Source organism: Ursus arctos, unplaced genomic scaffold (genome assembly GCF_023065955.2).
Source record: "Ursus arctos isolate Adak ecotype North America unplaced genomic scaffold, UrsArc2.0 scaffold_29, whole genome shotgun sequence".
NCBI classification, from domain to species: Eukaryota; Metazoa; Chordata; class Mammalia; order Carnivora; family Ursidae; genus Ursus; species Ursus arctos.
In genome coordinates this window covers 15,833,445-15,855,308 of record NW_026622974.1, presented here as the reverse complement: position 1 = coordinate 15,855,308, position 21,864 = coordinate 15,833,445, and the positions used below count along the sequence as shown (strand labels likewise).

At 35.6% G+C, this 21,864-nt stretch overlaps 1 protein-coding gene and 1 long non-coding RNA gene across 3 annotated transcripts in view; both read left to right on the top strand.

Annotated features, from left to right (window-relative positions):
• COL21A1 (collagen type XXI alpha 1 chain) overlaps positions 1-21,864 on the top strand; it is a 171,339-nt gene that overhangs the window by 121,631 nt on the left and 27,844 nt on the right. For both annotated transcript variants that reach the window (XM_057303976.1, XM_057303975.1), the window contains one exon: positions 9,782-9,835. In XM_057303976.1, coding sequence (XP_057159959.1) covers positions 9,782-9,835 — 54 coding nt within the window. The remainder of the gene's footprint in view (positions 1-9,781; positions 9,836-21,864) is intronic.
• LOC130542007 (uncharacterized) lies at positions 9,842-17,297 on the top strand. Its single transcript, XR_008956219.1, has 2 exons — positions 9,842-16,082; positions 16,669-17,297. It is a non-coding gene; the product is annotated as an uncharacterized LOC130542007 (long non-coding RNA).

Genomic DNA, 21,864 nt, shown 5'->3' with positions numbered 1-21,864 from the left:
AATAAGATTTGATTGATGCATGTGAAACTATTTTTGGACTCTTGATTCTGTTCCACTAATCTATACCTCTGTCCTTTTGTCAACAACACACTGTCTTGATTGTCATAGCCTTATAGTCTTGAAATCTGACAGTGTAAGTATCTAAATTTGTTTTGCTTTTTAAAATTGTAATGGATGTACTAGGTATAAAATTCCATATAAGCTTGAGTGTCAGCTTGAAAAATTTTACAAAAAAGCCTTCTGAGTTTTATTAAGTATACTTTTTAGTTTGGAATAAGTTTAGATTTACAGGAAAGTTGCAGATACAGTATACGGAGTTCCCTTACACACTTTACCCGGTTTCTCCTGATGTTTACATCTTATATTACTATGGCACATTTGTCAAAACTAAGAAATCAATATCTACATATTGCTGTAAATTGCACTCCATACTTTATTTGAATTTTATAAGTTTTTCACAAATGTCCTTTTTCTGTTCCATGATCTAATTGAGGATATACCACATAGCATTATTTTGTTATATCCTTAGTTTCTTCTAATCTCTGATAATTTCACCCTTTTCTTGTTTTTCATAACTTTGACAGTTTTGACGAGCTTTGGTTAGGTATTTTGTAGAATGTCACTCACTGAGTTTTTCTGATGTTTTCCTCATGATTTGGCTGGAATTGTAGGGGTTTTTTTTGGTGGGGAGGGAAGGATAACACAAAGGTGAAGTGCCCATCTCATCATATTAGAGAGTATATATGCTATCACATGACTAATCATTGATTATATTAACTTTGATGATTTGGTTATGGTAGTATTTGTCGTGTTTCTTCACTGTGAAGTTACTGCTTTTTTCCTTGCACATTTTTTTTGGAATTGAGTTACCAAGTCCAGCTCCTATTCAAGATGGGGCAAAAGGGCTGAGATGAAGCTTAAACTTTTAGAGAGGAGAGTATATACATATCTTTACACTTATTTGAGGAGAGTTATGGTTGTAACAATGAGTTATGGATTATTTGTTTTTTGGTAGTTGAGTTGTGTAAATTCTTTATATAATTTTGGATACTAATCCTTTATCAGAGATGTCATTTGCAAATATATTTTCCCATTCATAAATTTGTTTTTTAGTTTTGTTGATTGTTTCCTTTGCTGTGCAGAAGCTTTTTACTTTGATGTAGTCCCAATTGTTTATTTTTGCTTTCATTTCTCTTGCCTCAAGAGACATACCTAGAAAAAAGTTGTTATGGCTGATGTTGCAGAAATTACTGCCTGCACTCTCTTCTAGGATTTTTGTAGTTTCAGGTCTCACAGTTAAGTCCTTAATTCATTTTGAATTTATCTTTTTGTTTGGTGTAAGCCAGGAGTCCAGTTTCATTCTTTTGCATGTAGCTGTCCAGTTTTCCCAACATCATTTGTTGAAAAGATCGACTCTTTTTCCCATTGAATATTTTTTCCTGTTTTGTCAAAGATTAATTGACCATATACATGTGGGTTTATTTCTGGGCTTTCTGTTCTATTACATTGATCTATGTGCTTATTTTTTTGCTATATTCTTGTCCTTTTAATGTATGATTTTTAATGTTCTTTCATTCCTGGTATTATATATTATGTAATAATCATTTGTTATTGGTGGTTACAACTGAATTCATGCACTGCATGGTTTTTCCTCATCTTCTCCATTATCATCTGGGCCTGATGCTCTTTGTTTTGAATAGCTTCTTGGTAACTTTTTCTTATTTCTTACATGGAAATTGGTTGGCTTAAGCACTCTATCCCTCACAGGGTCAATAATAGTAAACTTCGTTCTCTTAGGAAATTAGTCTTTCCATCTTGATTTTTCAAATGATTTGTATAGAATTGTGCAAATTCCTTTCATGGTTTTTAAAATTTTTTTTTGGTTTCAGTAATTATTCTCCCTTTGCTATTTCTTTGAATATTTATGCTTTCGCTTTATACTTTTTTTTTTTTTTTTGCTTGATTATAAATGAGATTTTGGCTTCTTTATTATGTTGGGTTTTTTTTTCCCCAAAGATCCAACATTGTAATTTAAATTTTAACTTCATTGATTTTCCATTTCTGGTTTTTTGTTTTTGTTTTTGTTTTTTTGTTTTTACTACTTCCTTCCTTCTTTTTTCTTACATTTTTCTAGATTTTACAACTGGGAAGTGAATTCACTTATTTTCATTGCATTTACAATTTTTTTGCTTTTTGTATTTAGCTTTATACATATTTTTTTATTATTGCTTCAGTTGTATTCCCTTGATTTTAATATGCAGTGTTTTCATTAACATTACTTTTTAGAAATCCTGTAATTTTGATTTTCTCTTTTTCCTAGAAATTGTTTAAAAGTTTAAAAAATTTTAGATTGAAAATTCTTCTGATTCTGTCGTCAACTTCTGGTTTTATTGCACTTTATCAGAGATTATTATTTGCATAATATCTTCTTAATGGGATTTGTTGTAGTTTTTTTCTTGGACTTCTTAGATGTTCAATTGTCAGAAATGTTTCCTGTCATATAAGAAGGTAAATCTCTGTTTTGAGAATGTAAAACTCAGTATACATTTGTAAAATTTTCTTTATTGAATATCTTGTTCAAATATTCTATATACTTAATTTTTGTTTTGTTTTACCTGTCTTGTGTCCTCTAGTCATTTTCATCTAGTCTTCTTCTATCCTTTGTTTCATGAATGTGGTTTTTATTTGTTGCATGTGTATTCATAACTGTTACATCTTCATTTTGGATTGTGGCTTTTGATATGATCGCTATCACTTTTTTGTCTCCCCTAATAATTTTTAGCTGGAAGTCTACTTTGTCTTATATATCAGAATTGCATTTCTTCGTTTTGATTATTCTTATTTGCTTGCTAAACTTTGCACATTCTATTGTATGCTTTTTCAGTAATTTTTAGTTGTTTCTCTTATCTCAGGCATAGCGTTGGTCTTTGCTTTTAAAAGCAATCTGAAATTTTTTTCTTTTCAGAGATTGAGTCTGTTTTTCTTCACTGGTAGGTTGGTCTTACGTTTGTCATAATGCTTATGTTGTAATTTTGTTGTATTACTATGTGCATGATGCACTATTCGCTATGCTTCTTCCTCAATGTGGTCATTGGCTATGTTTAGTTTTTTTCTTCAGTGCCTTTAAAAATTTAAAGTAAAATATTTCTCCCTTAGTTTCTAGTAATTTAATTGTAATATCTGAGGTTATTTTGTCTTTTCAATTTATTTCCTGAATTCCTATTTTATATCTTCCTTGTTTACATCTGAAAATGCTTGTATAACATTAATCCAGGTTATGGCATTTTGCTGCAGTTTTTTCCTGCTTCATGTTTATTTTTGTGTGAGGGAAATTTACTGAAATGTTTGGGTTCTCATTTTCTGCTTTTCATTTAGTAGTTTTGTTTGGATATTGTCTGCAGATTTTCTCAATTTGAAATGTTTTATATTTAGACCTCTAATAGGAGTGTAAAAGTTTGAGTGGCTTACTAGTCTTATTTCTTGAGCATCTCCTTTTTATGTATGGTGAAGTTTGATGTTTATTTAATGGAATTATTTATTGGGATGGGTTAAGTACGTCTTCTGTTGGGGAGGCGAAGAAATGAGAAATACAATGTGTGCATTTAAGAGTTCTGTGGCACATTTAAGCGTAGATGTCCTGCAAGTAGTTAAATCCTGGTAAGGAGCTCTATTTCATTTGAAGAGGGGAAGGAATGGGAGAGTGAAGAGAAGGAAGGGATTATCTTAGGTTGAAGGAGGGATATCTATTTCACTGTTAAAAAGAAAAGGGGGGGGCGGTACCTTGGTGGCTCAGTTGATTAAGCCTCTGCCTTCAGCTTAGGTCATGGTCCCAGGACCCTGGGATCAGGCCCTGTTGCTCGGCAGGGAGCCTGCTTCTCCCTCTGTCTGCCACTCCCCCTGCTTGCACTCGCGTGCACATGCTGCCCCCCCAACCCCGCCCGTGCTCTAACAAATAAAATCTTAAAAAAAAAATAAAAAAGAGAGAAAAGTTAAAAAAAGTATGGATGGATGAAAATTCAGGTTAGTGTGTTGGTTTGGTGGCAAGATGGTTGACTTCTGTTTTCTCTAAAGAAGTACAGGTTGTCGCCAGTTGAGAGACAGGGAAAAGGCAGTTTTTGTTGATTGGAGAACTTTTTATTTAGCTGTGTGGAAAATGTGGCCCAGAGGAGATTAAGGAAATAGAAAAGCTTCACTGAAGTCGCATTGAAGCTGGAAGTTATAATCTTTGTGACTGTCATACTGTTTTCCCCCTCCCATTGCTATACTTGGAAGCCCAGGAGTGGATCTGAGGAGGATTTTGGTTTGATTTACTGAATATTGAGGTTCGCCTAAGCAAGTGCAGCAGATGAACAGTGAGGTAAAGGGATGAGAATTTCAGTTAACAATTGAAATACTAAAAATGGTGTTTAAAGTGGATATGAAGAGAAGTGAACACAGGACAGGACACATGATAGCAAGAGACATAATTTATTGGATACTTACTACATGCCTGACTCTTTTTCCAGCACTTTATATGCATTCTCACATTAATCTCATAAATCACTGACCTTTAAGTAAAAAAATTTTTTTATCCTTTTACAAATGAGGAAACTAAGGAATGGAGAAGATTAATAACTTGTCCAAGATCACGTAGCCGTAATTTAATAACCAATGAAAATTCCTTTCACCAAATTGTTGAAAAGTCACGTTACACCCAAATAATCTTTCTCAAATATAGAAAATGATGATGAAACTATTGACTCTACTGTTTTTATGACATTTTAAAATACTAAAATATTAACTGTATTTTTTAGATACTCATTTTTTTTCTAAATAATAATGCTAAACCATAGCAGTAGAAATATAAAAATACTGTATTATTTGAAAGAATGCATCCTAAAACAAATTGTAAGACAAAGGATTGTTAAGACCCCAACTTTTTGGAGGCAGTGGAGCAGCTAACTTTTATGTATCTTCCCCTCTGTGCCTAGAGATGTGCAAGGCACTTTCACAAAGCCTCTTAATTTATTTTGTTAAAAAAAAAATCTATGACATTGGGAGTATTAATGTCACTTAGATAGTAAGGTCGGATTAAGACAGATGAATTAATTTATCCAGAAGTGCATTCAGTTACATGGCAGAGCTAGAATTCCAGGCCTTGTTTGTGTGATACCCCTCTCTGCATGATTCCTCTCTAACTTCTTGTCTGTTTATTCGGTAAGCAGGGAGAAGCTTCCCTAGGTCTTATATCTTCAATCTATCCTTTGGCATGCTGGAGATTTGTTTACAAACTAAGAATAAACCATGTAGTAAGATCAAAGTCAAAATAAAGTATTTAACAGTAAAATAAGGAATCTCCTCAAAATTAAATTATATTTTATTTTTTGATTTTGAGGGTTGCTATGGCCACAAACTAAATTATTCTCCATTCTTTTAATTTTTTTGTGGATAAGTACAAGAGACCATAGCATGAAAGGAAATACACATGCAATGCAAGTTTTACATGTCTGTTTTTGGTTAAATTTCCTTCTTAAAAATAGCTGCTTTTTGTGGAATAAATCATCTTTGACATTAACTGTAGAAACTGGATTTAGAAATAATGTTTAGCATAACTTTTTTCAATTCTTTTATATCAAGAAAGAAACTAATAATAGGATAGCAGAATGATAAATTAGAGCTAGGGGCATGCTCTATCCACCAGCCAAACATATATACATGTACCAGATTCTCCAGGCCATGAAAGCAATCAAATGATCAGGTTAGGTTCTGATCATAGTACTGAATTTCACAGGTTGTTGTATTGCATATAATTATCTTATGGAAAATGGCCCAAAAGAAATCATCCTTCATCTCCCAATGAAACATTATTCAGACAATCAAGAGGACACTTCTAGGTGAAGATTATTTACTACCATCTTTTGATAACCAATGTGCATAATTTTACAACAGCAAATGCTGAGCCCTATCCATCAGTGTTTTTCTCCATTTCCTTTATCCCCTTGAAATTAAACATTGAAGAATAAACAACCCATTCCTCCTTCCTTGATACGCTTTAGTGTTTATAAAGCAGGGGACATATAGCCTTATATATGGTTTTATATTCTGCTCAGCGCAATTCTAAGTATTCTAGGTAATTAAAAAAAAAATAACAAACCTCACATAGGTGTTTCTTGCCTTTAAAGAATGTGCAAGTCAGGCAAACAACACCTATGTAAACAAGACACCTGTTGAACAGCTTGGCCATCCTAAAACTCAGTGCCACGTGTAAAGCTGTATATACAGTGTCATTGTAGAGAGGTGTTGGTAAGAGCAGAAAGGATGTGTGAGTATCTTGAGTTCTGGGCTAGAGTGCCAAGGGCTACCGAATTGGCACTTTTGGGGAACGCGTTGGAAATGCTAATTCCTGGCATTGCCCCACACCTGTTGAATCAGAGTCTCTGGAGTGGAGTCCACAATTTGCGGTCTAACGAATTCTTCAGAAGATTCTGATGTAGCTGGTGTAAGAATCACTGCTGTGGATGATAAACGATAGGTGATGTTTTGTTCATATAATTATGTATCATGGTGTACATGAAGCAGGAATAAAAATAAATCCCCACATAATTTGGAGACTTCGTTATTGATAATCCTTGATGACAATTAGTTACTTTAAAAAAAAAACCTCCTGCTAATTAGAAAAAAAAATAAGATTGGGTCATCAAAGAAGTAAAAGAAATTTTTACCAGCCAAAGGAGTTATGTAATTCCACATTTATTGTTTCTACTATTTGACAACTGCCCTCCTCCTTTTACATACAGAAGAGCTAAACTACAGATTTGCTTAGCAAGTCACATATGACAGTTCCTGGAGGTAGGAGAAGGTAAGGGGCCTAAAGACGTACAGAAGGTAAGGGGCCTAAAGACGTACAGAAGACCTATGCCATGGTCCTCAGATCATCAGAATCAGCTGGACATCTGTTAAAACCAAATGCTGGGTTCCACCATCCCGAGCTTCTGATTCATTAGGTCTGAGGAGGGCCTGTAATTTTGCCCTTTGAAGTTCCCACATGAACTGGAGCTGAACTAGTTGATGTGGGGGCCATACATGAGAACCAATGGCTTGGATGAATCCTCTCGACTATTAATATGAATGTTAAGTTTAGGTATAGTCATTGCAGTATTTCCCTGTTGTAGTAGGTCCTGACACATCCCTTTAAGTTTTCAAACTTTCTGACCTAGAGCTTTTATACTTAGTGGATCCTACATATATCTTTGTTTGCCTTTGGTATTTTCATAAGCTTTTCTGTAGAATGATTGGGCCAGCAGCACTTCCCCTCCCAATTTGGTTAATTTACAGGGAAACATTATTCTTTGCTCCCTCTGTTGTCAGCCGTCAGCTTGTCAGCTAACGTTTGTAAATATATTGGAACAGATGAACTATTTGGCTTGAGTTGGTATTTCACTGTGCTTATGAAATGCAAGAATTCATGAAAGTAGGAGAATCCGTGTTTCCATAATGTGATATGGTTGAATTTTTTTTTTCTAATCGCTGATTATGTTAGCCAGGTTTTATTGGTGGTTCTTCTGTGATTCATTTTCTACGGTTTTGAGGAATCCATTAGAATATGAAACTATGGAAAACAATGTTGGCATATGCATCAGCACATGTATTCTGAGACTCTTTCACCCTTGCCTCTTTCAACTCAGGCATTTGAAGTATTTACAAGAAAAATGCTTTTGCTTTCCTTTCTTGTTCTCACGTAGAGTGAAGTGTTTTCTCTGGTATGAAACAAAGTGTGGTGTAATTGCAGAGAACTTTGCTTGTTATGATGCAACACTTTGCTGAACAGAAAACAAAATCATGGCTCCTAATGACTTGTTAGGTTTCAAAAAACCTAAATGTTTGAGGGTGTGCCTGTGTGTGCCCCTCCCCGCCCTTTATTACACTGCCCCTGGCAGTTTAATAGCTGTACTGACCTGTGAATATTATACATTTTAGGAATAAATTCAGCTAATATATATTGTTAAGTATGTGTCAGATACTTGTATATACACTGGCAATTTGGGAAAAGTTTTGAGGATGTGAAAGGGCAGGTATAAAATAAGATGCTTAAGATGCTTAGATAATTTGAGCATAGTCATTTAAAGGCATATAACTGAAAACTGTGCTAGTTTTTACAGCCATCCAAAAATAAACATTTTAGGTATTAATTTTAAATAGGTGGATACTAAGTTAAAGTTCCAAATAATTTCAGGTAATAACTTTATAAGTAACCCCATTTGTAGTGATAGCTTTATTTTGGTTTTAAAATGCAACTGTTGGGAGGCAAGGTCAAATTAGAATGATCAATTCTAATAGACCCAGAAGAATGATCCAATCCATTGACTCCATTCCAACAGAATGATCAACTTTAAAGTAAAAAGTAAAATAAAGACAAATATGAAAGGATTGATATAAACCTTGGTCACATTTACTTTGGCGATAAGAATAATGCCCTATTCTCATAAGAATGAGTGTATAGTATCAGAGTTATTTTATAAATTAACTCAATTATCTGCTGCCATATATAGATTTGATATTTATATAGTCACTTCATGAATTTCATAGTAAGTTATTTGATGTCAGGAAGGGTTAAAATCAATAATCCAGAAGGAATTTTTAAATTTCATATGTATTTTATATAGTCCATTTTTATTTTTTATGTTATTTCTCTTATTGAGTATTAGAAGGCTTTTAAATTCTGGATACTAATTTGCTAACCCTTTGTTATTACATGCAAGTTTATTCTAATCTGTAGTCTGTCTTTAGACTTTTAAAGTACCTTATGATAAGCAATTATATTTTTAGTATAGTCAGATAATCAGAATTTATTATGGTTTGTTTTATTACATTTAAAAAATTCTTCTCTACCCCCGGATTATAAATACAGTTTCTTATGTTTTCTTCTAAAGTATTTAAAGTTCTGTTTTTCATACCTTGGTCTTATTTTCTCTGTGTGTGCATGTGTGTGATTATTCAGTTTTAATTTTTTAAATGATACTTAATATCCAAGTACCATTTGCTGCAGTTACAGTTCCTTTCTGGATACTGAACTTATTGAAGGCTCCCTTTTCTGTTCCACTGATCTTTTATCTCTCCCTGGGTTGGTGGTGTACACTCTTAACTCCCATAGCTGAATGTGTGTTCAGGATCAAATTCATTTCACTCTCCTGGTCTTCTGAATTGTCTTGGCTATTTGGTAATTTGTTCTTCTACTTAAATCCTAGAATCATTTTGCCACATTACAACAAAAATCTTCTTGGGATTTTTTTGAAAATGCATTAAATTTTGATTAACTTGGAGACATCTAACATCTTTGTGCTATGAAGACTATAGCTTCATGATTATGAATGAGTTTTTCTATCTACCTTTTATTTGGGCATTTTACCTAATTTGTTAATAGAAATCTATACTTGTACCTAAAAAAATCCTGTACTCTTGTTAGAATTTTTCTTTGATATTAAGTAAATAATAAAATAGCAAACAAAAGTTGGAAAGTTTATTTTTTATTCAAGTATAGTTAACATACAGTGTTACATTTTTTTTATTGAAATGTTATAGACAATTTCAGGGCTACAGCATAGTGATTCAACAATTCCGTATGTTGTGCTGTACTCACAAGTATAGTTGCCATCTGTGACCACATAACATTATTAGTAATAATAATTTAGAAGTAATTTTTATGTTTGTATCTAAGATACTTTAATAGTTAGTGTTATTATTTTATAAGTGTGCCCGAAAATCGAATTCTCTATTCTCTCTTCTTTTTTTTAATCTTTAAAAGGGAGAAGCAGGACCTCCAGGTGCTCCAGGTCAGGATGGATCACGGGGGGAGCCTGTGAGTACCTTCTGAATTCAGTTCTAAAAGATGAAGTTCTTTTCCTGTCATAAAATCCTCTATTTCAACACTCAGGTCAGGTGCCCTGTCCTCGTTCAGTGACTTCTAGACTTAGATATTATAGCAGCTCCTTGTGGTACATTGGAAAATATTGAAATTTTGAATCCTTTTTCACAAAACGGGAAGAATGTCACTAGCAGAAAATTCACGTTCAGTATGAATTACAGTCATGAGTACTCACGCCCATACAAACAAATGGTTAATATGAACAACATGGTCTGTTGCTGAGCCTTCAGTCAGTGTCACTTTGCCCCTGGTTCATTGTTTTGTAATGTGCTCCCTGGGTCATGTGTTCAATAAAAATTGGGGTAAGGAAACAGGATTATGAGGAAGTACTGTTCTGAATCCTGGATATCATGTGTTTTCAGCAAGTGTGCCGTATGACTCAGCTTCACTTACCGGTTTCCCCACCTTTTATTCCTACATCTCATGGCCAACATTGGCCAACATTGAAATACCTGCTGGTCTCATTTTATTCATCAAAGTAACTTATGGGGAATTTAAATTTAGGGGAATTTTCAGTTTGTTTTGGGGATGACTAGGTTAAGAAATTTAAAAATAGCCAAGATATATTGCATTTTATCACAGAGTGTTCAGGTGAGCACTCAGAATCCAAATATTAGAACAGGGAGAGCAGAATCACCGAAGCTTCTTAAATGGGATGAATGGATTGACCTACTCTTAGAATCATTCAATCAAATATTTATTGAGTTCTCATCTTGTGGATTATAACACACTGGGGCAAGTTGTCTACATAGCTGCTGCCTTCATGGAGCTTATAATCGAGTTTGGAACACAGCAGAAAAAAAAAGTGATGCAAATAATTACCAACCTGAGACAGTTTATAATAAATGCCAAATGGGGGATTTAACATAGAATCAGAAGGCCAGGGTTTAAAGATAATTTCTGCCACATTGAAACTGTGCAAGCTTGGGTAAATCAGTTCACGTCTCTGAAAACCTTTCTTCTTATCTGTAAAGTGTATATGCTTACAATACCCACTTTGCTGTATTGTTGGGAGGCTTTCATGGGAAACATATGGAAAAAAATTGTGAAAACATTGCACAAATGCTTGGAGTTCTAAGCGCAAAAAGAATATAGGAAGGGAATCTGGTATCATGAGGTGATCGAGAAATTTTTACCAAGGGTCTGGGGCTAGATTTGATCACAAAAGGGTGACTGGGAAAGAAAGGAAGACCAGAGGGAGAAGGAACATGAGTGAAGACACACCAGGTAGGATGGTTAAGTGTGTGCCTAAGAAATAATGAAATGATCTCAGTGGGGCCCTGAGGCTGCAGCAAGAGAAAGTGAAGTTGGGAAGGTGGAGAAGACCATCCTATGGAGATCCTCGGCTCTGAATTCGGGGATAAACTTTCTTCACTTGCCATGAAGTGAAGTGAGAAAAAAGCAACATCACGCAGAGAGTAGTGCTTTCGAGGCAGTTATGAGCTACTGGCATCTGCAGGATGGATTGAAAGAAGAAGAGATTGGAATCAGGACACTAATGAGCTGGCCCTTGTGACAGACCAGACACAGGCAAGCAAGGCCTCAGCTAGGATGTGAATTGGACTGAAGCGTGAGCTCAATATATCTGACTCATAATTTTCATGATTAAGGAAGAATTGTAAGACTTGGTAACTGGATATGAGACCGGTATGTTTGTTTATGTTCTTATTTCAGAGAGAATATAAGGTGTGTGTGCACGCAAACACAATGGGCGTGCAGGTACGGGATTGCAGGGGGAGGGAGAGGGAATATAGCTGAGAGAACAAGAAAGCTGAAAAGAGAAGAGGGAAATCAGAGACCGTTGAAATGAAAACTGGGTTATAATTTGAGTTGATTATGTTCTACATCTTGGTGAGTCAGTTATTTGGAATTTGTGACTCATTTTCCCACAGAAACAATGTTAGAAAGGGCAGACTGACCAGCAAGTCTACATGAACCATAATGTGACAGGAGCAGCATATATTTACTTGAAAAATATACTATTGCAATCCTGTTAATGAAACCAAATAGAATAAATAGGGAATTAGAAGCCTCGGGGGGTTGTTTTCCTCTCCTAAGGCTGCCTGTTCCTCACTACAGCCAGAAGTAGATGCTGATGTGTGTTTTCTTCTGCGCTGCCTGCCCCCACTTTACTCAAGATTGACCTCTGTCTAGGACTTTTGCACTAGCGTAAATTTCCATCTCAGGCCCTTCTGATTTCAGCCTTTTCTTTGCTCCCTTCCAACATTCACTGCATTCCCAGAACGTATAAGGCATTGGGTTTAGTGAGAGAGAAACATGGGGACTATCCATGGAGGCTTACACCCTCGCAGGGAGAGAGACAGTAAAAGAATAAAGAAACAAAAGCTAACTCACAGAGTTCTAAAAAAGGCAAGCAAGGGTGCTGGGGCAGGGAATTGTAGTGGGATAGTGGAGGTATTTAGACTATAATCTCTTCTAAACCAGCCAGGTAGAAAACTGGGAGTTACCAAGAGAAACTCTTCAGACTCTTTCCTACTCCATCCCACCAGATCAGGGAAGGCAAGAACAGTCCCTTACCCCTTCCCTCCCTCTGTCTCTCTTTCCTGCCAGCCGCTGGAGAGGAAGCCAGGTTTCCTATGCCAGAAGGCATACTCTCTTAGGAAAGCAATTAATAGATTGAGCATTTAAAATTGGCCCACATTATCTGGATAGAATTCTTCTGGTCTGTGTTCTTTTACAGTAAAGAACAAAATTACAAATTATTCTCTTCTTACAGCTATTAATGAAAACTTGGTTATTAGAAGTAACATCCTGTGAAGATTGATCTTTACCATTTGTGGAAAAGCTTTGAAACAGGAAAAAAATGAAAGTTTATGTATTTGGCGACACAAAGAAATGAATACTGTGCCATCGCGTGTGGAGGCTGCGTATAAGTATTTGTAACGAATGATTTGGCCCCACTAAAAAGGATGTGTTCCCTTTATTTGTTCTATAATGTGGCAGCCAAGAAAATTAATGGAGCTTAAGTTGGAAGGACAGAAGCTCTTAGAAAAATGCTTTAAAGCTAATTAAACACAGCTTATTGTAGCCGGATGATGACTCACCCTGTAAGCAGATTGATAAATATGAACACTAACTGCTGGAACGCAAAGGGAGGACAAAGGCTGTATTTCATTGGGAAAGGATTTATATTGTCTAAAGTACAGTTACATTCTAATGGCTATACTTGGCATTTTAAAGGCTAGTACTGGTCAATCCTAGTACTAATTTAGCCCCTAAGGTAATTTATGTTCTAAGTGGCAAGTTACACATACCTAACTTCAATCCAGGTGACTGTAAACTCCATTCTAACACTTGCTGGACTTACTATAATTGGTTTCAACCGTGTAATGCTGTGTTGAAGGATTATGTAATCTTGTCATTCACTCAGCAAACATTTACTGAGCTTCCGCGTTGTGCCAGACATTATACTACTCAAGGAGAACGTGAAGATTAATTTGTCACGGCCGTGCCCTCAAGCAGACATATGAGCCAGTAGAGGACAGTGTAGTAGCAACGTAAGGGAGGTAGGCACAGGGACTCTTGTGAAGTTGGAGAAGATGTATATAACACTAAATGAGCTTGGGACCATCACTGAGCCTGATCCTTCTTTTCTTTTCAATAATAGCATTATTGAGATATAACACACATACTATAGAGTTCACGTGTTTGAAGTGTGTAGGGATACGTTCCTAAACAAGGTACTCTCTGAGCCAAATTTGGGAAGATAAATAGGAGTTGGCTAGCTGTTTGGCCTGGCAAGGCAGGAACCTGTAGTATGTTCCAAAATGTAAAAATTAAAAAAAAAAATCATGATACTTTAGAAAAAGCTGACACTAGTTCAGGCTGCTTAGGAGACATGGAAGGAATGGGATAGAAATACAAGATGAGGTGGTGGGTGTAGGTAGCAGCCACATCGGTCCCTCCTGTCTGTGCTGCTCGAACTTAAATCTGAGAATAATGGGACCTTTTCAAAGGTTTCAAGTAGGTGAGTGAGTTGATCAGATTCAGAAAGTTTGAGAACGATCGCTCTGACCGCAGAATAGAGAATGGATAAAGGTGAGCTAGGGTAGAGGACAGAGCCTGGCAGCCTTGTAGCTGAGTTCTGACCCCTGTGGTTACAACCAGGCCAAGAACATTCAGAGTGGGGGGCAGGGCGAGTGGGAGTGATTTGAAATGAACTGAAGTGGGACCAGCAGAGCTTGAGGATTAATTGGATGTGGCACTTAAGATGAAAAAGGTTGATTTTCAAAGTCCTGTCACATGGATGATGACATAGGAAGACCAAGCAATAAACAGGAAAAAGAGCAAGAAGAATCAGTTTGGGCTGGGGGAGGTGATCCTAAGGTATCTTCAGATGGAACCTATCTAGGTAATAACAAAGGCATCTAAATAGGTGGCCTGTGCTTTGGGTAACTAGCAAAGACTAGACAAGACTAATACAATTCTAATAAGATATAGTGAGTCAGATTCAAGGAAATTTTAGGAGAATTTTGTGACTACACTAGGGGTAGTAGGTTGAAAAATACTCCCCCACCCCCAACTCAAGATCATCAGAGCCTAATGCCTGAAACCTGTTAATGTTATCTCATTTGAATAAAGGGTCTTTGCAGATGTGATTAAATTAGGGTATTGTGATGAGGAAGTTATCCTGGGTTGCTTGAGGGGTGGCTGATCCCAGTTGAAAGGCCGTAAGAGCAGAACTGAAGTTTCTCAGGCGGCCATGAGAACGTGGTGGCTGGTACTGGAGCAATGCAGCCCCAAGTCAAGGAATGCTGGCAGCTCCACGTTGGAAGAGACAAGGAATGGGTCCTCCCTTAGAGCCTCTGTGGGGAGTGCAATACTATCAACACCTGGACTTCAGACTTCTGGAAGTCTTTGAAAGAGTAAAATGGTGGTGTGTTAAACAGTCAGGTTTGTGGTTAATTTTTACAGTAGCCACAGGACACTACTACACTGGGCTTTTCATCTAGTGGAACCTTTAGCAATCATTTGTGGGGTGGACCGTGTAAAAATGGATGTGAGCACATACTGATACCAAGCAAACACTTGGCAGCACCCGTACTGATCAGAAACACTTGGGATTAAAGCAAATCAACAAGTTTAAATGACAATTTGGTTTAAAAAAGCAAGACTCCTCAGGCACCACTATTTTCTGATTCATAAATATTGTTAACTTCTCACGTATTTTTTAAAACTCACTTCATCCACTTCTCATTTTTCTGCATTTTTGCATCATTCCATTTAGTAACTTGTAGCCCATATGTCTTCTCTCTACTCTTCATCATCCTGCAAAGTTGGAACAATTTTAATGTGGGATCCTAAATGCATTACGTATATAAATTGTATAAAATGTATACATATTTAAACCTAGTTTAAAAATGAGATATTTTATGAATGTGGATGTATAAGAAATAATCTACATGGTAAACATATGGTTTAATCCTGTTTTGGTTACTTTGCTTATTTTTTCTCCAGGTTGGTTTTTGATGTCTATTATGTTCTATTTTTGCTTATCTGTATTTTATTCTCTCCCCTGAACATGCCATTGTTTTTGTAATACATTATAAAAAAAAATTGAGGGCTGGATTTTGAGTGTTTTACGGTGTTTCTTTTTTAAAAAAAAAAGATCTTAAACTTGTCAGACTACATTTTCATTTTTGTGCCAAGGAATAAAGAACAATCAGACTGCTTCAAGGAATGCTCAGTTGTTGGAAGTATGTTTTCCAAACTTCTCACCAATAACTGATTTCATCTTGGGCAGTTAGGTGGATGGGTGACAGGTCAGAATACCAAAATTCACCAGTAGTTGAAAAACGAAAACTGGAAACTTTCATATTTGACCAGTGAGCTTTTAGACCAAGTTATCATGTTGACCAGCTACTTTGCCATAGCCAGTTGTTGCTGGACAAAACTATCTGCAGTATCTGTGTTTCCACTGCTTCTTCGTCACAGCTGTTCTTGTCCTGGTGCTCAGTCCTGATGACCTGCTGTATCTAGTGTTACATTTTGGCTCAGACAATCTGAGCCATTTGCTCGCTAGTTCTCTCCTGATCAGCCAGCCCCAGGTGGCTTAGGGTGAAGACGCGTAGGCAGGCCCTGAATTCCACTCCTTGAGCCAAGATCCCTGGAGCTCCATGAGAATGAGAGAAAGGATGATACATTTTCTGGACCTATGGAGGTGAGCATGTGTTTCTTAAATAAGGATGTGTTAAGCCTTTGTATTCTGGAAATGCTCGCTGTATCAGTTTTCTAGGGATGAAGATGTGGGGGTCACTGTACTATATTTGAGGACATTGGCTCATAGAGGCTTTTGTTTCCTTTCCTCATGTCTTTTGAATTCTTGCTAAACCACATGTTGTACTTGTGTCTGTGGTGTAATGTTAGCTGCTGAACTGGTCCAAGTCATCATGTTCTTAGGAGACAAGTAGGTCTTTTGTTTCATCACCTTCTCTCTGGAGTGATGATTTGACATGTCATTTTTATGCTTATAAAGCCAAAGACATCCATAAAATTCTTGGGAAAAGTTCATGTTGAAAGGCTGTGGTGGTTTCCCATGTGGTATAGTTCACTTTATTATCTTAGTAATGTGGAGGGATCTTTATTTACCTACTTGACTGTATTTTTTTATTTATATTGAGAAGAAAGGTTAAGAGAGGAAAAACCTGAATTCTGTCATTGTTTCTATTTGATTCGCATTTGAGCAGCAAGCTTTTTGAGGTCTTCTGTACAGATTTGTAACATTTTTTTCCCTACTATTCTTTCAGGCACAAGGAGTGGCACATCCTTGGTATGTGTGGAGTGAAACAACCTTAACCTGATGTCTCCTAAGAATTTCACAGGGCATTTCTTAGTGTGAAGGCAGCTCACAAAACAACTTTGAATGTTTGAAAAATTCAGTTTGTATTTATTATTTTAATTCCAGGGTTATGTTTTAAAACCTGATTGAGAGTAACTCTTAGAATGCTTTTTGAAATAGGTTTTATCTAAATTAAATCATGTACATGTCTGATTTGTGTGCAGGAGTGATCAAATTTGTAAGGAATATCTGCAACACTTTGGTTTCCCTAAATATGGCTTTTGGCTTTGTAATGACTATGAAACTATTAAATCTTTTTCTTTAAATATGAAAAGCAAATGTTGGCCCATTATCTGTATAAGTTAGTTAATAAAATCCCACCAGATTTAACGAAGGATCCGTTTCTTTCCTTACAAGCGATTTCACTGGCATAGTAAACAAGACCACCATCAAACGACTGTATAAAGCAACATTGTGGATTTTAAATTTGGAGGCTCTGTGTCTATGGTACTGATCATTTTACTGGTTATTCTGAAGAAATCTCTTAAATATGATCATTGTAAAATTATTGATAAGCATTAAAATGTACCTATTTCAGTCTTTCTCATTTATTCATGTCCTTATAATGCGAAAAAGGCTTTATTGAACTCTGAAATGACAAGAGTAATGAATGTAATTGAACCTGTGAAATGATGCATGATTAGTTCTCAGAATGGGTCACATAGCCCGTGGGTAAATAGAATTTCATGTTGCTTCATAGGCTCAGTATTCTTACTGACATGGGGATTGATTACATCCACCTCAGTTTTGAAGAGAATGGGTGAGAGGAAACTTGCATCACCATCCGTACAGGATATTTAGTTTAGATTTCAAAGATTTCAAGACTTTGACTTTCATATTATGTTCTTTAGTCATACAGGGGCTGGGGTTGTTTTGTATACTTTTTATCTTTGTTGTAAGGTATCATATGATCCTTTTGAATTAGTCCAAATACATTCTTCATTTTCAAAGCGTGAAAATACAGAATTGACAGTGTTATTCAAGACAAGGCATATTTATTTTAATACTGGGTTCATGATCCATATAAATGCTATTTTAGCAGATGAAATGAGACTGTTTTCCACTCATTCTATTTTCACAAGTGTGGAAACTAATATATTTTTTATGTGATCTGGAGTGCACACTTTGGTAACTAGATTATTTCATTCTGACGAGCTCTTGGGTTTTTTTTTTTTATGTTTTGCAAAAATATTTTCAAAATCCTTGAGTGTGGTTACCACATTGAACACTAGACAAATGTTTCATGCCTCTGAGAACATCAGAAAATCATTTATGTTCTCAGTATATTAGGGTGTGTTAAGATACAGATGGGGAATATCTGAGAAAGGGCGCTTTCGAAAATACTTGTTTATACCAATATGCATTTTTATTTTTGATAATTGGGTAAATACCTAATAAATAGGTAATCATTTGCCAATAGTTTCAGATGGTTTATAAGGACGATTTTTGTGGGGCACCTGAGTGGCTCAGCTATCTGCCTTCGGCTCAGGTCGTGGTCCCAGGGTCTGGGATTGAACACCCCTGCCCCCCTCTGCCCTGTGTTGGGCTCCCTGCTTGACGGGAAGCTTGCTTCTCCCTCTCACACTCCCCCTGCTTGTGTTTCCTCTCTCACTGTCTCTCTTGCTCTGTCAAATAAATAAAATCTTTTAAAAAATGATTTTTGTAATTTTTAATACTGAACTGTTCTGTTGTTTGAAACGGATATGCTTAAGTCATAGCTGCTTCACTGTTTTAATTTAGGTTCTTTAAAAGATTGTGGCTTTGAAACTCTTTTGGCATAAATACACACTTCTGAGGTTGTAGGGAGAAAAACCCAGGCATATTTTAACAAGAGAGTGTGTTAATCAAGAGTGGACTAGTATTTAGAATGTTCTAGAAGTCATGTATGACCCTAATGGTTCACAATGAATTTAATCCACTGGAAATGATCAAGTAAGATTGGAATATAAATTTCTTTTAATAATTTTATTAGAACATAGGGAGTAGGCATTTTCAGTGAAGATCTCTTCCTTGCAAGTGAAGTATATAGAGTGATTTGGTGAACCAATACTAAAATAAGGGCAAAGGAGTTTTATGTCTACATAAAAAGAGTGCACTTAATTGATGGACTTAGGTGAAATATGAAGAACTTCTGAACAATGTATTTTAAGAATGGAATGACTAATCACACAAAATGGAAAACCACCATAAGAGAGCTTTAGGATTGTTGCAGATTCTTACTGAGTTGTGGAGTCAGGTGCTAATGTTTGCTGAGCAATCATAGAATGTACAGTATTGTACCAGGTGGTTTTAGGTAGAATAGTTTCTCCGCAGTTAGGAGAAATAGAAAATGTACTCAATAAACATATTGTACAAAGGTTTGAATAAAAAGCCTGTGGTAGGTCAAGACTCTTAAATGCCATTACAGTGAAGTTAATCATGAAAAGCTGAGTATTAAGACTTTTGATGAGGGTTAAAAATTGGTAGGGAAATGATCTATAGTTGTTTTTGAGCAAAGAGACTTAAAATGGATATGAAAATGTAATTGATAAATAATCATAAAAACTTTTTGATGACATTTCTAGCTTAACACCCCAATGCAAATAATGTTCAAGAGTTTTTTTGTTTGTTTTACTGTATATAGAGCAGTGTTTCTCCAACTCTGATCCAGAGTATCTTAACCAGAATCACCAGAGATGGCTATTAAAATTCAGTTTCCTGGTCCATCCCAGTCCTAATGTATCAGAATTAGGGGCTGAAGCCCAGGAAACTGCGTTTTTAATGGCTGCTTTATATGTATCTGATATAAAACTTGATAACTAGTGATATAGAGACTATGATACAGGTTGATCAAAATAAAGGAATATGAAGGCAGTAGAAAGACGAAAGTTACCTACTTGAGAACAATTAATTTTAGTGACATTGGTAAATGGAATTATCATCTTACTAGCTACCTTATTATTCTTTAAGGCTATATGTGCTTTAATATCTTTCTCTGGCTAAATAAGCTTTAATATTGCCATGAATGATAATTTGAAATTATATTTCCAAATAGATTCAATGTTCTTGGTGTCTTTAAAATACTTATTTTTTGACAAAATCTCAGAAGCAAATCTGTTTTGGAAAACAAGGGTGCATCTGCGTAAAATTGAACAAGAGTAAAGTTGTTTATATGAAGATTGATAAATCCTCATAGAGATTGGAATTTGGTCACTTAAATTTATTTGTTTTGTTACATCTTCAAGGAAATTTTTAGGTTGTTAGTTTTCCTAGAAATTTACTTTGAAAAAATATATATAGTGTTTTTAAAATCAATTTTTAGATCTGATCTATTACCATTTTTATTTTAGAAAAGTTAGCTTCTGTTACTTCTGTTATGGGGAAATGTTAAGGCTAATCTTGTCAAAAGCCAAATTCCTGGCTTTTTTTTATCAAAGAAATTGCTTCTTAAACACAGTATTGTTCTTCCCTAGATGAGAAGACGGATGCCTTGTCTAACAGTGTATCCTTAGCAATGTGTGAAAAATTATCTGTGAGAATTACCTACCAAGGCATGAAAACTAAGCAAATGTGTTATCTGAGGTCACAGCTGTGAGGTTGCAGTATACTGCTTTCTTGTTTTAGTTTTGTGTGTTTGTGTGTGTGTGTGTGTGTGTGTGTGTGTGTGTGTGTGTGTGTTTAAAGATTTATTTTAGAGAGAGAGCAAGCCTGCATGAGTGGGTGGGGAGAGGGAGAGAGAGAGACTCTCAAGCAGACTTCCTGCTGAGTGGGGGAGCCCAATGTAATCATGACCTGAGCCAAAATCAAGTCAGACACTTAACCAGCTGAACCACCCAGGCTCCCCATAGAGTTGTTCTTTTTTTTTTTTTTAATGAAATAATAGCCACAACCATTAATATCTTTACTTTTTTTATTTTGAAAGACAGGTATTTAATAGTAGTTTCTTGAATGACTAAAATGTGGGGAGAAGAACCTTAGATATTTTTTTTTTGAGAAATTTTTGAAATATAAAACTCCATGGGCCAACTTTTTATTGTATTATTTATTGTACACTTTATATTTTATTTATATTACTTTATTCATTTTTTACTTAACTTCTCTTAAATAGGCAAAAAATGTAGAAGTTGTGTTGTAAATTTAAAAAAAAAAATCTGCCTTCATTTACCCAAATCCCATTCCCATCCTTAGAGATAATAATTATTCCTTTAATAAGATTCTTTCCCAATTTACTCTTGAATATACAAATACATAAACAGAGCACATACATATTTTTAAAATAACAAGTCATGTCCGTTGAAATTTTATTTAACTTCACAGTATTACAGATTTTTTTTTTTTTACCATATCTGGTTATAAGAAAGAATATAATATCTGTCTCATTTTATTTATAGCATGGATGTATTTCATCTTAACTTCCCCTATATCCCATGTATTATGCAATATTTGGAGGGAAGGATGTTTTCCTGTAGGTGGCATTACTACTTGAGAATCCAGCTTACGCTTTATTCCTGATTTTAAGCAGAAATGTCTAGTGTTCCATGAAGTATGTTTACAGTTGGTTTCCAGTGGATTCAGATTCAGGTTTACAATTCCTAGATTTAGATTTGTGAGAGTTTTTAATAATGCCTGGTAAATTCTGCAAAATGCGTTTTTAGTATTTCTTGAGATTCTGTATCATTCCTCCTCTAAACTATTAATAATTTGTATGAACATATTATATGGATATATTTCTTAACATTGAGCACTCATTGCACCCTGAAGCAAACCGTCTTTTTTTTTTTTTTAAGATTTTATTTATTTATTTATTCAACAGAGATAGAGACAGCCAGCGAGAGAGGGAACACAAGCAGGGGGAGTGGGAGAGGAGGAAGCAGGCTCATAGCGGAGGAGCCTGATGTGGGGCTCGATCCCATAACGCCGGGATCACGAGCCGAAGGCAGACGCTTAACCGCTGTGCCACCCAGGTGCCCTTGAAGCAAACCCTCTTAATCATGCTCTACTTTTCTAATGCACTGCTGTATTTGATTTACTGACATTATGGTAAAGCCATTTGCATTTGTATTGACAAATTAGGTTAGTGTGTAGATTTCATTTTTAGGTATTATTCTTGACTGGATTTGTTATT